The sequence below is a fragment of the Oncorhynchus mykiss genome, chromosome 24, assembly GCF_013265735.2.
Source record: "Oncorhynchus mykiss isolate Arlee chromosome 24, USDA_OmykA_1.1, whole genome shotgun sequence".
Lineage (NCBI taxonomy): Eukaryota > Metazoa > Chordata > Actinopteri > Salmoniformes > Salmonidae > Oncorhynchus > Oncorhynchus mykiss.
In genome coordinates, this window is record NC_048588.1 from 1,110,162 (window position 1) to 1,126,352 (window position 16,191).

Consider the following 16,191-nt stretch of genomic DNA (forward strand, 5'->3'; position numbering starts at 1 on the left):
TGGAGAAGTGAAATCAGATGTGGCAACAAACTGAAGCATATCTATCTAACCAACATATCACCTTTTCCACAGTGAAGTTTATGAAATGCTGGCCTTATAATTTGCGATAAAATTTGGAGACCCAAGTTATAGACTTCTGTAGCCATGTGTAAATGTATAGTATAGCGCCAAACCAATCAAGTTGATTTATGATTTATTGAAAGTTTTAAATATATGGCTGGACTTCGCACTGTATTTTTTACAATTTGTATCCCGTTAAATATTAGCCACTATCGGTTGCCATCGTCAGTTATACTCACGTACATTTACACCGAGTATACCAAACATTAACACCTTCCTAATATTGAGTTTGCACCCCTCCCCCTTTGCCCTAAGAACAGCCTCAATTCATCAGGACATGGACTCTACAAGGGATCAAAAGCGTTCCACAGGGATGCTGGCTCATGTTGACTCCAATGCTACCCACAGTTGTGTCAAGTTGGCTGGATGTCCTTTGGGTGGTGGACCATTCTTGATACACAGAGGAAACTGTTGAGTGTGAAAAACCAAGCAGTGTAGCAGTTCTTGACACACTCAAACTGGTGTGCCTGGCACCTACTACCATACCGCATTCAAATGTACTTAAATATTTTGTCTTGCCCATTCACTCTCTGGCTGGGCATCTCAAGGACATTCAGAGACTTGTCCCGAATCCACTCCTGCATTGTCTTGGCTGTGTGCTTATAGTTGTTGTTCTGTTGGAAGGTGAACCTTCGCCCCAGTCTGAGGTCCTGAATGCGCTCTGCAGCAGGTTTTCATCAAAGATCTCTCTGTACTTTGCTCCATTGATCTTTCCCTCGATTCTGACTAGTCGGACAGTCCCTGCTGCTGAAAAAACATCCCCGCAGCATGATTCTGCCACCACCATGCTTCACTGTATGGATGGTGCCAGGTTTCCTCCAGATAAGACACCTGGCATTTCAGGCCAAAGAGATCAATCTTGGTTTCATCAGACCAGAGAATCTTATTTCTCATGGACTGAGAGTCCTTTATGTGCCTTTTGGCAACTCCAAGCGGGCTGTCATGTGCCTTTTGGCTGAGGAGTGGCTTACGTCTGGCCACTCTACCATAAAGGCCTGATTGGTAGAGTGCTGCAGAGATGTTTGTCCTTCTTGAAGGTTCTCCCATCTCCACAGAGGAACTCTGGAGCTCTGTCAGAGTGACCATCAGGTTCTTGGTCACCTCCCTGACCAAGGCCCTTCTCACCCGATTCTTCAGTTTGGCTGGGCAGCCAGCTCTAGGAAGAGTCTTCGTAGTTCCAAACTTCTTCAATTTAAGTATGATGGAGGCCACTGTGTTCTTGGGGACCTTCAATGCTGCATAAATGTTTTGGTACCCTTCCCCAGATCTGTGGCTCAAAACAATCCTGTCTCGGCGCTCTATGGAAGATTCCTTCGACCTCATGTCTTGGTTTTTGCTCTGACATGCACAGTCAACTGTAAGACCTTATAAAGACAGGTGTGTGCCTTTCCAAATCATGTCTAACCAATTGAATTTACTCAAGGATGATCAATGGAAACAGGATGCACCTGAGCTCAATTTTGAGTCTCACAGCAAAGGGTCTGAACACTTATGTAAATAAGGTATTTCTGTTTTAAATTCTAAAAGGCCGTTTTCTCTTTGTCATTATGGGGTATTGTGTGTGAATTGAGGAGGAAACAATTTGATTTAATCCATTTTAGAATAAGGTTGTAACGTAACAAAATGTGGAAAAAGGGAAGGGGTCTGAATACTTTCTGAATGCACTGTACATAGCAGTTTAAACCTGGAGCCTGGTGCACAGTTCACGACGACTGTTGTCATCACAGTTCCATAATTAGTGAGGATTATTAGGGTAGATTTATAGGACTAATATTCAACCCTAATTTGACACTTTTCATGTATTGAACAATTGAATATGGCAACTTTGATTCACCAATATATTTTGTGCTTTAAGGCTCTCCAAACCTGTTTTTGTATTATTCATCAATACTTTCCTAATCCTAAATAACATAGAAGAGCAGAGTATTTTTTTACCTACCAATTGGCGGCGAAAAGGAGATGAATATGCATGTATTTACACAGCTTTCTTTAATTTATCCCTAATATTCTGAACCGTTCTCTTCCTATATTCTAATTAAAGGTACACCACATTTAAAGGGATGGCTTTAGATAAATGTACTGAAGACCCTATTGAATGGAAACTCTACGAGAGAAAATCTTTTGGCCAGCAAGTGGGAGGGTTTTCAGCAGGGGCCCAATTTCAACTTAAAAAAATCTATGCACTTCTCAGTAGTTGGTATTCAGACTTACCTTATGCAGGAGTGTACCAGGCTTTGCAGGCATGGTTCCCTTGCGTCTACTGAATACATTTAATTCAACCAAAAAAAAACTCCCACTTGCTGGCCAACAGATTTCCTCAATGTGGTTTTAAGTACATTTATTTTAATCTATCCCTTTAAATACGGTGTACCTTTCATTTGAATTTTGTCGACAGACTAGAATACATTATGAGAACAGGTTCAGAAAATAGGGATCAATGAAAGAAAGCCATCTAAATATATGCATATTGCATCACTAACTGATATATATATATATATATTTTTTTTTTAAATACTCTGATGTAGATTATTTAGACACATTTTAGGGTTACGAAAGTATGTACAGTACCAGAGAAATGTTTGGACACACCTACTCATTCTCAAGGGTTTTTCTTTATGTTTACAATTTTCTACATTGTAGAATAATAGTTAAGACATTAAAACTAGGGAGATGTGGAAGAAAAAAGGGGGATGTGGGAGAGGCTATGATTGATCTCAAAGGTGAACATGAGATCTACACGTTATACAATCTGAGGCGAAGCCACAGCTGGGCCTGGTGGGTCACGGGCCCTGCCAGATTGAATTCTGGCCCACCCAATCAGGCGGTCTTAAAATATATATACACATTACCAGTCAAAAGTTTGGACACACCTACCCATTAAAGGGTTTTTCTTTATTTTTTACTATTTTCTACAGTGGGGCAAAAAAGTATTTAGTCAGCCACCAATTGTGCACGTTCTCCCACATAAAAAGATGAGGCCTGTAAAATTCATCATAGGTACACTTCAACTATGACAGACAAAATGAGAAAAAAACTCCAGAAAATCACATTGTAGGATTTTTAATGAATTTATTTGCAAATTATGGTGAAAAAACAGTATTTGGTCAATAACAAAAGTTTTTCCACCATAATTTGCAAATAAATTCATAAAAAATCCTACAATGTGATTTTCTGGAGTTTTTTTTTTTTTCATTTCATTTCATGTCTGTCATAGTTGAAGTGTACCTATGATGAATTTTACAGGCCTCTCTCATCTTTTTAAGTGGGAGAACGTGCACAATTGGTGGCTGACTAAATACTTTTTTTGCCCCACTGTATATTGTAGAATAATAATAGTGAAGACATCAAAACTATGAAATAACACATATGGAATCATGTAGTAACCAAAAAAGTGTTAAACAAATCAAACAATATTTTATATTTGAGATTCTTTAAAGTAGCCACCCTTTGCCTTGATGACAGCATCAGTATTTCTGTTTACATTATAGGGAATAGGCTGGCTTGCCAGTCCTCCATATTACAACACACCCCGGAAAATGTTTTTTTCGTCATTCTTCTGAATTGACCGGTTATATGTGTTAACTAGCGGTGACCCACTTCTGTAGAACAAGTTCTAATCTGACATTCAATGCAGAGCTATTCAGTTATGGGCCTCAAGGGCTAATGGTTAATGAATTTATCAATTAATGAAATCATGTAATTGATTGGCCAGGTAGTTCACTCACCACCAGGTCTGAATCAGTCCCTGATTAGAAGGAAATAATGAAAACCAGCAGGCCTGGAATTGAATCACCCTCTGGTCTATTGGTTAAGATGGATGACCAGATGGGCTGCTGGCCCTCTTAACAACAGTAACGGTCAAGCCAGCTGCTTCCCTTCTCTCCCCAGATGTCCATCCATGCCTGGGCCATGTGGAGACCTGGTGGCCTATCTATCCACATGTGTCAGTGCTTCAAAGTGTGTTTGCACAGCTCTCTCAGTGATCAGCCCAGCTATCTTCAGCCCATTCATGGAGACCCATTATGTTCAATTGTTTTCAGATGTTCTTGCTCATGTTTGAGCATTATGGAATGGCAGCTGCTCTGAAGATGAAATATAACTGGCACCACGCAGCTATACCAGAGCTATAGCCTAACGTTACTTACACCTCATGTCAACCCTGTCTCTGCTGCTGATCAGAGAGGTAAGTGGGAAAATATGTGATGTAGGCTGGGCAAAAACTGTCTGCATCAACGTTGTTTCTACGTTATTCAACCAAAAAAATTACATCCGATGTTGAATCAATGTGGAAAACTGATTGGATTAGCAAAAAGTCATCAATTTAAGGCAATTTGGTATCTTTTTCACCCAACTTTTTAAGTAAATCCAATGACATGGTGAATGTTTTTGTTGATTTCACATTAGTTGGCAACTTAACATCTCAACCAAATGTAAATCAAAACTAGATGTTGAAATGACGTCTGTCCAGTGGGTAGGCCTGTTCACAGGTGAATCGTTCAGGGGCTGGTTTTGGTTTCCTGGACACAAATTAAAGTTCATCCACGTTACAAAATTACACATTGGTTTTGTCGATGGACCACTTACAAGGGGATGGATTCCAACCTTACTGCTGAAGTTCAGCGCTCTAGCATGATTACAATTTAAAGGTAATTTCCAATTGAGCCGACATATGCAGCGTTTACCGTGAATCGAGTCTCTGCTAATGCGGGGACATTCCCTTTAAATTTCTATCACCCTGTTGTGCAGCGCTATGGATTGAGTCCAGCCCAAGATAAGGAAACCAATGTCATTTTGTAATTTGGTTAAACTATCCCTTTGAGCCCATTGCCCTAAAACGCATGATAAATAGTGGTTCTCCTTTGAAAGTGCTTCATAGACCAAAACTAGCTTTTTAATCTTTGTCTGGGAAAAGTGCCCCAGAATATTGGGGCTCCCTAGCGGCGCAGTGGTCTAAGGCAGTGCAAGAGGCGTCACTGCTAGTACCTAGTTCGAATCCAGGCTGCATCACTTCCAGCTGTGATTGGGCGGTGCACAATTGGCCCAGCATTGGCAGAGTAGGACGTCATTGTAAATAAGAATTTGTTCTTAACTGACTTGCCGAGTAAAATAATAACATGTTGCAGCTAGAAATATAATAAATAAGTGACACGTTTTGTATTCTACATGATGACAGAATCATATTTGTTCTGGGTGGATCATACATCTGTCGGAATGTTCTTTGCTGATGCTGAACTGGCCCTCATTAGGAAGCAAACTGTACAATACCTGAACTTGTCCAATAAGAATCTGTTGCAAAATGGTTGTAATGAAGAGCACCTCAATGTCAATTTAGGGAGGAAAGGGGGTTTATTTGTTATTACAACTACACTTAGATGACGTCAAATGAGAAAAGGTGAATGATATGATGATTCTGGAATTCAATCCATTGCAGATAGAGGACTTTCACATTTGTGCAACAGCATGGCCTGGATGAAAGGAGTGGACATAGGTGTTGTACAAATGCTATTGTCTATTGAGGACTGTGATTTTTTTATTTTTAGTTTTGACTTGGCCCTCTGCAGCAGCATAGTGAATGAATGATGTTTCAAGTTGTCCTTCATATGCAGCAGTTAGAGGGCAAATTCATTTTTCAGGTAGATTGTTCTTTTTTTTTACCACTTTCACTTGGTTGTCACACTGAAGGGCTACACAAGGGAAGACCTTGGCAGCACATCAAACACCCTTTGTTACACAAAGAGCACTCAGGCAACCAAACCAAACCAAACACTAAACAGAGCTATCGCATGAGAGAGCGTCCGTTAGAATGGGAGCGCTTTTTAAATCTCTCCATCTCCAATCAGCATACATAACCAACCCAAGCCGCGGGCCACCCCCGATTTGTAGCTCATCGCTGTTACGTTATGCAAAGGTTAGTCTTTACGTCACATGGTAGCATAACAGTACTGTACGCGAGGACAGAGTGTTGGTGGTTTAATGGCATGATAGGGAGCCTGGAGCGAAGATGTCACATCTGGACGTTGTTCAATTTGGAGGTTGATGGAATAATCCTCTGCATTGGATTGCCAAAAGTTGATTTATGTCAGGATTTACAGTGATTGTAGCCTAAGTAACAGTTAAACAGAACCTTTTTAAAAGTATGTTTGATTTAATATTATTAGCCATAATTCTTATAGGAAGACCAGAGCTTCTGAATTGAGGAGTTATGGATTCTATTATCTCTTGGATAATAATATTTGAAGCCATCAAACAGAACTGCTGCAAACTTTGAAACTAAAACAATGCAGCTGTCTCTTCTGAAACTAGATAAAGTCATTCATGACAGGATTCAGCTCAGTGGGGGAAGAGATGCCCTCCGGTTGGTTTCTCTCACAGTGACAAAAGACGAAACATAGAAGACGCAGGGAAACAAGCTTTTTTTTTCATTTTCCTAGAGTCAACTTGCCCTCAATATGTCCTTTCTCTCTCACACACTATTTTGAGTAGGTTAGTCTGTCTATTCCCGCCCACTCGACCATAGAAGTGTCTTGCCTCTGTTTCTGTGAGGGCACTGATGGACAAATTCAATATCTTATAGTTAACTGTGTGAATAAACCATACAATATTGACTGCGTAATATATTTAATCCTACAATTGTATCAAATTAAGGGCACCCTGATCAATAGGCATGATGTGTTTTCTTATCATGTAGTTTTATTACATAAGTCATGGCCAAGCATATGCTCTCATTCCATGTAAGAAGGATCTTGCGTAACTGATGGGCAGCAGTCAGTGTAGGTCTCTGTCTGTCTTAGTGTTGTTCTACTTTATCTGATCACCAGACGGTCAGAGACCCTAATCCCGGCCTGCACATGACCTAGAAATAACAACCTTGCATAGTCACGTCTGTCACTATAACACACGAGTAGGTCAGGCTAAAGGGATGTGTCAGGCTAGACCGGTACCTTCATGTGGTTTGCCTCTTTCATTGTCAGCCCTGTCCGTCCTCCATCAGGGTTGTGTTCATTATGGCATGTTTTGCAACGAAAAACTAAAATGTCCAGTTAGTCTTTCCGTTTCAGTCTTTGCTTTTGTTTGGTGCCTAATGAATATGGCCCAGGACTAGCTGCCTTTGTTCAGTGTAGCTTCAACTGACCAGAGGGTTAAACTGATGAGTACTCTGACCTCAGCTGGAGAGCAGAAGTACGCTGTTGTCATTCACACATCACCATGGCAACCATTGATTTGCGTTTTACCAGCAAAAACAGAGGGTAGAATATTGAAAATCCCCATTTTATATCTGGTGCTAACATGTGTCCTGTGTTATCTTCTTGCCATTCTGATTGTTCCCACATTTTTAGACCGGTATAAACAAGTGGAAATACACTTTTCTAGGAAGGCTTGCTTCCACTCAGCCACAAGAGCATCAGTCAGGCAGAGCATCATTCAGGCAGGTAGCGTTCTCCTGGCATCAGCCAAACCCAGATTCGTCAATCGGACTACTAGATGTTGAAGAGTGATTCAACAATCCAGAGAACCTGGTTTCCACTGCTCCAGAGTCCAATGACGGCAAGCTTTACACCACTCCAGCCGACGCTTGACATTGCACAGGCTGATCTTAGGCTTGAATGTTCAGCCATGGAAACCCATTTCATGAAGCTACCGACGAACAGTTCTTGAGTGAGTGTTGCAGAGGACAGACGATTTTTACTCGCTACGCACTTCAGCACTCAGCAGTCCCTTTCTGGGTAGGCTACCACTTCGCGGTTGAGCCGTTGTTGCTCCTAGACATTTCCACTTCACAATAACAACCCTTACAGTTGACACGGAACAGCTCTATCAGGGCAGAAATTTGACAAACTGACTTGTTGGAAAGGTGGCATCCTATGGCGGTGCCACATTGAAAGCCACTTAGCTCCTCAGTAAGACCATTCTACTGCCAATGTTTGTCGATGGAGATTGCATGGCTGTCTGCTCAATTTTATACCTGTCAGCAATGGGTGTGGCTGAAAAAACAGAATCCATTAACTTCAAGGAGTGTCCACATAATTTTGTATGTATATTGAAAGCAGGTGCTTCCACACAGGTGTGGTTCCTGAGTTAATTAGGCAATTAACATCCCATCATGCTTAGGATCATGTATAAAAATGCTGGGCGGGCCATTATTTTGGCCACCATGGCTATGCCCTCATAGGATAACGATGCCCCCATCCACAGGGCACGAGTGGTCACTGAATGGTTTGACAAACTGTGTAAACCATATGCCATGGCTGTCTCAGTTACCAGATCAACCCAACTGAACACTTATGGGAGATCCTGGAGCGGTGCGCGAGACCGCATTTTCCATCAATCTCAACATGGAACATTTTTGTTGCATCACTCCAAGAGAGTTCCAAACACTTGTAGAATCTATGCCAATGTGCATTGAAGCTGTGCTGGCCCAACGCCCTATTAAGACACTATGTTGGTGTTACCTGAAGCTGTAACTTGTCTGAATGGGATTACAGGCCTGATTTGATTAACTGTATTCCTGCTCAAGTTCTAAGGACAAAGACTAAGCTTTGACTGGGACATTAGCTCAATCTGTGCTGGGAATAAGGAGGCCGCTAGGTTGAAGACCAAGTGATCTCATCATCCACTTATGGGGAGGTCCTCAGTCATAGTTCGGCGGACTCACTAATGCACTGGTATGAATAGGATACAGTAGAGTTGAGTGCACTAATGGGAGGACATGACATCTCTTGGTTCACTCATTTCAGCTCCCGGGGAGCATCATTTGCTGATCCATACCCAGATAACTTATAGCAAGGGCATCTGCCGAGAAATGGGAGCAATGCTTGAACTAATCAAATAACCTCCAAAGCAATGACGCTTGGGCCGTGTTTGTGTTGACAACAATCCAGTTAGCAACCTAGACCGACACCAATGGGAATGGGAACTAGTTCAGTTATGAGTAGAACTCCTGTAGGGGATCCTGATTGAATTCCAGACAAGAGAACCAAGAGGGATATAGGCTATAGCCTTTAGGAAAAGTGGAACAATTCACTGTCTGAGATGCTCTATCTATTCATACCCATTCCTGGGCCATATTCATAATGTCTGAGTAGGAGTGCTGATCCAGGATCAGTTTGGCCTTTAAGATCATGTGAATATTATATGGATGGGGGACATGATCCTAGATCAACAGCTTTATGAATACAGGCCCCGATTTACACCACATCTAGATGACAAATGTGCTGTGCTTGTGAGGGCAGACATTTCAATCCATAAAGTTTAGACCATTAACTCTGGTCCAACTATGCCATTAATTACTCACATAACTAGGACTGAGTCAATGGTGTTAATAAGAACCATGAACATATTTATCAACACAGTAATGATGCCACATACCCATCTATTTGAGAGTTTTTACAAAACACATGCCACATTACCAATCAATTTGGATGTTGAACAGGTAATAAAGTGCTGATAACTGATAATGGATGGCCTTTGTGAGACCTTGGATTTAGTTCCTGAAATGAATTCAGGCTCATGTACTGTGGCTCAACTGTTTATGATAAAGGGCTACGTGTCATACTGCTACAATTGAGGATCCGTTGATGTCCCTATTTGGGCTGTTGTAATGGAATCTCAAATAGTGAGCTATGTTTTGGAGAATGACAGTGCCTATAATTCAACCATGGACGTAAATGTATTCATCATTGGATTCAACCCAAGAGTACGTAGTCAGATTTGAAAAAAAAAAAAAAAAAGTAGATCAAGATACTCACAAGTTGCTCGATAAACCTTTTTAATCTCAACAGCAAGTTAGCTTATGTGTGGTCAACATCAATGAAGATTTTCTAACAGGTGTTTGTCAGTAGGAGGTGCAATTATGATACTGAAACACATCCACTACTAATCTTCATTATTTTCTGTATATTTTCAACTATTACTTAAATATTGCTATAATACTTTGTAAATGGCATATACTGATTGACCAAAAAAAGCACTGTCAAGAAGCTAAAACCAAGAAGCTCCTAACTCCACATGGTGGGGTTGTACAGGGAAACTTCTGAGGGGACTTTGGTTTTGTACCTTTGTAAAACCTGGGACTACTTATTTCTGGAAAGGATACCCCAAAATAAAAACAGAACGGAATTAAAACCAGAAAAGCTCAAATATTATCTTAATTCAAAACAAAGTAAAAAAAAAAGGCACACTGAACACTACTCACGCTCAACACAATATTTTTTTCATCTTGAGAGCACTAAAGAGTCTCTAAACCCCTAATTTGTACAAAGCACAATGAACAACCAATAGTGTTATTCTCACTGGTCTTTCTTTGTAAGAACCAAATGTTTTGTGTCCACTTATTGAGATAAGACAGCGAATGGGTCCCTCACTTTTGTTTTAGTCTTCCGGGGAAGCAGCAGACTAGGCTAAACACCATTCTGACTACCACCGTCACCACATCTCTCACTCTAGCTACATTTCCTTTATCGCCTCGTAAAAGTGCTCCAGTAATTCAACTTCCACAGACAATCCTGCAGTCTATGGCTACGTCCAAAATGGCACCCTATTACCTATATAGTGCACTACTTTGACCAGAGCCAATAGGGCTCAGTTCAAAAGCATTGTACTATGGAGGGAATAGGGTGCCATTTGAGATGCAGATTTTGTCTCTGACCTCGAACACTTCGGTTTTTCATCCCATTTAATGAAAAGTAGAGTTATGTCATCATCAGAAATCTGTATGCTTCAAGTAGATTCAAAAGTTGTGTTCATTCGAAGCTTGTTGTAAGAGAGCCATGGTGAAACTTGTCAAAATTAATCCAGTGTCGGGTTACTAGCGTCTTTTTCCCCCTTATTTTTTACAGCAACCTTTAGGTTAGAGAAACATTACTTCAGAAACCCAGTAAACCCACTGTTAGACCCACATCAGCTGCATACAACAGGAGGTATAAGGTCACAATCTGGAGATAACTCACCTAACAACAATAGCGCAGCAAACTGATTTAACTTGACTTACAGTGGCATGCAAAAGTATTCACCCTCCTTGGCATTTTTCCTATTTTGTTGCCTTACACAACCTGGAATTAAAATTGATTTTTTGGGGGGGTTGTATCATTTGATTTACACAACATGCTTACCACTTTGAAGATGCAAAATATTTTTTGTGAAATAAGCAAGAAAGAAAACTTGGGCGTGCATGACATTTCACCCCCCCAAAGTCAATACTTTGTAAAGTCACCGTTTGCAGCTACAAGTCTCTTGGGGTATGTCTCTATAAGTTTGGCACATCTAGCCTCTGGGATTTTTGCCCATTCTTCAAGGCAAAACTGCTCCAGCTCCTTCAAGTTGGATGGGTTCCGTGGGTGTACAGAAATACTTTACCACAGATTCTCAATTGGATTGAGGTCTGGGCTTTGACTAGGCCATTCCAAGACATTTAAATGTTTCCCCTTAAACAACTCGAGTGTTGCTTTAGCAGTATGCTTAGGGTCATTGTCCTGCTGGAAGATGAACCTCCGTCCCAGTCTCATATCTCTGGAAGACTGAAACAAAACAGGTTTCCCCTCAATAATTTCCCTGTATTTAGCATCATCCATCATTCCTTCAATTCAGACCAGTTTCCTAGTCCCCGTCGATGAAAAACATCCCCCAGCATGATGCTGCCACCACCATGCTTCACTGTGGGGATGGTGTTCTCGGGGTGATGGGAGGTGTTGGGTTTGCGCCAGACATAGCATTTTCCTTGATGGCCAAAAAGCTACATTTTAGTCTCATCTGACCAGAGTACCTTCATCCATATGTTTGGGGAGTCTCCCACATGCCTAATTATTTGCTTTCTTTAAGCAATCGCTTTTTTTCTGGACACTTTTTCGTAAAGCCCAGCTCTGGAGTGTATGGCTTAAAGTGGTTCTATGGACAGATATTCCAATCTCTGCTGTGGCGCTTCGCAGCTCCTTCAGGGTTATCTTTGGTCTCTTTGTTGCCTCTCTGATTAATGCCCTCCTTGCCTGGTCTGAGTTTTGGTGGGCGGCCCTCGCTTGGCAGGTTTGTTGTGGTGCCATATTCTTTGCCATTTTTTTTAAATAACGGATTTAATGGTGCTCCGTGGGATGTTAAGTTTCAGATTTTTTTATTTTTTATAACCTAACCCTGACCGGTACTTCTCCACAACTTTGTCCCTGACCTGTTTGGAGAGCTCCTTGGTCTTCATGGTGCTGCTTGCTTGGTGATGCCCCTTGCTTAGTGGTGTTGCAGACTCTGGGGCCTTTCAGAACAGGTGTATATATACACAGATCATGTGACACTTAATTAGTCAGATTGCACACAGGTGGACTTTATTTATGTGACTTCTGAAGGTAATTGGTTGCACCAGCTCTTATTTAGGAGCTTCATAGCAAAGGGGGTGAATACATATGCACGCACCACTTCAGATTTGACATTTTATTTTTTGAAACAAGTTATTTTTTTCACTTCACCAATTTGGACTATTTTGTGTATATCCATTACATGAAAACCAAATAAAAATCCATTTAAATTACAGGTTGTAATGCAACAAAATAGGAAAAACGCCAAGGGGGATGAATACTTTTGCAAGGCACTGTATTCCTTTTAGCTCCTAGTGAAGCAAAGGGCTTCAAACTGATTTGTGTAGTTTGTTGGAAATATCTAGCCGATTTATACAATTTATTTTTTTATCTGCTGCGATGGTGTTAGTGGGGGGATTATCTCCTGATTTTTCATCACGGTCTACGCAGTGATGAGCGGTCACTGTGGATATGTTGGCTGTGAGTCATCATACTGGAATTCTCCCCAAAAACATCACACATTAAAGTACGACTTTCTGGTGAGGAAAAAGCCTGTTGCTTCAATATTGCTACAATAAAATATTGACTAACACTGCACTTATCAAGTGCGCATTAATTCATTACTTTGTCTCTTGTTCGTTTATTATTTTTACTACTTCAAAACACCCAATGTGTTTTTGAGAGTTCTTGGCCTACTTCAATACAAAATAGCATCTTTGTCGTTTGGTTTGTGCTTTCGGTAAGCCAAGTTCCGTTGTGCACGTCTTCCAAAAACGACCAAACTGTGCTAAGTTTTCTTGCATCGTCCAGCACTTGTTCTCGACGGGGCCGCTGTGGCTGCAGTCAGCTTTGAGGCAGTTGTATTCCTGTGGAGCGATATCACTTCACACGTGACACCCCCCATCATGGCAACATCCATCCACACATACCCAGCCAGCCATCCATGCTGGCACACCCATCACCCAGGCAGCCTCCAGGCCTGGGTCCTTGCATAGGGCTGATGGGAACAGAGAAGTGGGAAGGGAGATCGGGAGGATTTTGGTAGAAAGGTTCTGAGGTTGGTTCACCACAACTAAAAAAAATAGTATTCATTGATACAAAAAAACAACACTTCCCCTGTACCTTGACCCCCAACTCCACTCCATGACATCTACGACATGATGCTGTGTAGATTTTCAACTGTCGGTAATACTGCTTTCTCCCCACAGTTCTACCGGCTTCAGTTCACCAGTAGGAAGCCATGCTGCGAGTCTACAGTCTCCATCATCTCGCTGTCCAGAAAGGAGTCCTGGAGCTCGGTGGGTAACGCCAGCCCCTCATACCCGGCAACAGGGGCCTCTCCTGGGCCAGGCCGGTGCGGCTGCCCGGGGTCCAGGTGGAACTCGTATTGCTCTGGATAAAGTGCCTCTTGCGGAGTGTGGAATTGGCCCTGCTGGTCACACAGCTGGTAGCTGTATCCCAGGGCCTCAGGGTGCTGGTTCTGCAGCTGGCCGGCCAGGGCAGGGGGCATTAAAACTGGGCTGAGGTGGGAGTGAGGGTGGGGGTAGTGCTGGGCCAGGTAGTGGTCGTAGACCAGGTTGGCACTGGGCTCAATGAAGGGGCTGAGGGCCTGGGAATAGGGAGGGGAGGCCTGGGAGCTGCCCTGCTGCTGGTGGGCCCCAGCCATGGCCCCCTGCTGCTGTGGATTGTGTATTGCCCCTGGGTCCCCTGGATAGGAACCTTCCACTATCTGCATCTGGTTGAAGTAGGCTTGGAGGTGGGTCTGCTTCTGGAGGTACATCCTCTTCTGGTGCAACCTGAAGATATAGTGATATAGGTTACAGCGACAACCAGGAAAATAAGATGGCAGAGGGATCCGTTTTGATAAGTATGAATAGTCTAATAATGTACCTATGCTCCTGCAGCTGTTGCTCTAGACTCCGAGGATTCTCCTTACAGAAGAGCTGGCAGCTAGCAGGACTCACATTAGCCATAACACTAGCTTTCTGTAAGGGACAGAGTGGGAAATATGAGGGATTCAATAATTTTATCTGTGGTTGCAATGAGGGTGACCAGTCTCAAATTTGCCATCCATAAACATTGACAAATATAAAATTACAATGAAATGTATATAAAATCATACAGTAATGCATACAAACTAACAAATTTGTTAGCCATTTGCTATTGTAATTGATTACTCCCCTAATAAATATTTTGATAAATACAAGCTAGATTTGAGCCGTGTTTTGGTACCTGTAGTCTGTGTGCGAGATATTGTGTCTCCAGGCTCTGTCTTCGAGACAGTAGAGGCTGGGCACCACCATGGTATAAAGCTAAGTTATCCTCGTGCTTAGATGCCTCACCCTGAAAACAGAGTTCAGAGGTTACACTCACAATCACACTGGGTTACAGACCGCCTACGCACACACAAACACAGAGCAGGGTTTTCGTTTGCCAGTAATTGCCAGCTTTTGGCAAAATAAATACGTAAAGCAGTTAAATAAAATTGTCGGTGGCCAAATTGACCGGGAGAAAAAAACTATCCCAATGAAAAACCCTTGTTATTAATTGATGGAAATTTGACAGTCATACTTATCGGCCTGTAGGTTAATTTGCCTAATTTTGTAGAATTAAATTTGGGCATGTGTATTGTTGTTAGTTGTCAGGTCTTATTTATCACACGAGCACAGCATACAGGGCCTATTTTCAGCTAAATATCACTTGTCAGACAGTGCTAGAGCTGCTGTAGCTCCTCAGCTTGTTGCTGCTGGAGTGAAACGTGCAATTTTTCAAGTCCAGTCATTTCGCAACAATTCTAAATGCAATCGCATATTAAACAGTTTATCACCACAATTAGATTGTTTATTTTTTTTAACCCGTTTTCCTTCCCAATTTTCTGATTACGATCGTCTCATCGCTGCAACTCCCCAACGGGCTCAGAGGCAAAGGTAGAGTCATGCGTCCTCCGAAACTCGACCCGCCAAACCGCGCTTTTTAACATCCGCTCGCTTAACCCGGAAGCCAGCCCACCAATGTGTCAGAGGAAACACCGTTCAACTGACAACCGAAGTCAGCCTGCAGGCGCCCGGCCTGCCACAAGGAGTCGCTAGAGAGCGAGAAGCCAAGTAAAAGGCCCCCCGGCCAAACTATCCCCTAACCCTGGCCAACGACGGGCCAATGTGCCTTAGACTGCTGAGCCACTCGGGAGGCCAAGAGCTACTATTTTTATTTCTCAAATGGTAATTGAAGCATGCCTTCCATTCGCCATTGAAGTGCATAGGCAACGGTAGGCAGGCTGTCAGTGCATCACCCATCACTTTGCAATGTGAGCTGGAGGCAGTTTGCATTTTGAAAGTTTTACATCAAATTTTGAGTCTTACCTTGCTTCAAAGTAGCATAGGCAAATTCTGACCATATCATTTTTTTATAAAGACTGCCATTAAAACTTTCATTGTCCAAGAGCACAATCCTAGTCATATAGTACCCCATCCTAGTTGTTGCAACTTTAGATTCCCCAACTCTAAGTTTAGAGATTTATCATTAGCACGTCTTCCATCCAAATGGCGACAGACAATATGCGCATTTTCTCACGATTTTTCCTTCAAATTGACTTGTTGCAAATAAAACGCTTTACGTGATTTTGCGGTTAAATTCCCATGTATCAAATAAAAAAATACGTTTCCATCGCATTTAACTTTCCTGATGGTTTTCTCACAAAAAAGTTTACATTATATAGCGAGTATGCCCACTCTGGTACTGGCACGTGCACTCTAGCTAACAGCGCTATCTGCACGCTTTTATCCTACACGTACTTTAC

The 16,191-nt window shown here is 42.1% G+C and overlaps 1 protein-coding gene across 2 annotated transcripts in view; it reads right to left on the reverse strand.

The window, feature by feature from the left end:
• Window positions 1–12,570: 12,570 nt before the first annotated feature.
• The window catches only part of LOC110503529 (serine/threonine-protein kinase SIK2), a 54,442-nt gene continuing 50,821 nt past the window's right edge, over window positions 12,571–16,191 (reverse strand). For both annotated transcript variants that reach the window (XM_021581888.2, XM_021581889.2), the window contains 3 exons: window positions 14,628–14,738; window positions 14,286–14,380; window positions 12,571–14,191 (listed from right to left, as the gene is read on the reverse strand). In XM_021581888.2, the coding sequence (XP_021437563.1) occupies window positions 13,615–14,191; window positions 14,286–14,380; window positions 14,628–14,738 (783 nt within the window). In that variant the 3' untranslated portion in view covers window positions 12,571–13,614. The remainder of the gene's footprint in view (window positions 14,192–14,285; window positions 14,381–14,627; window positions 14,739–16,191) is intronic.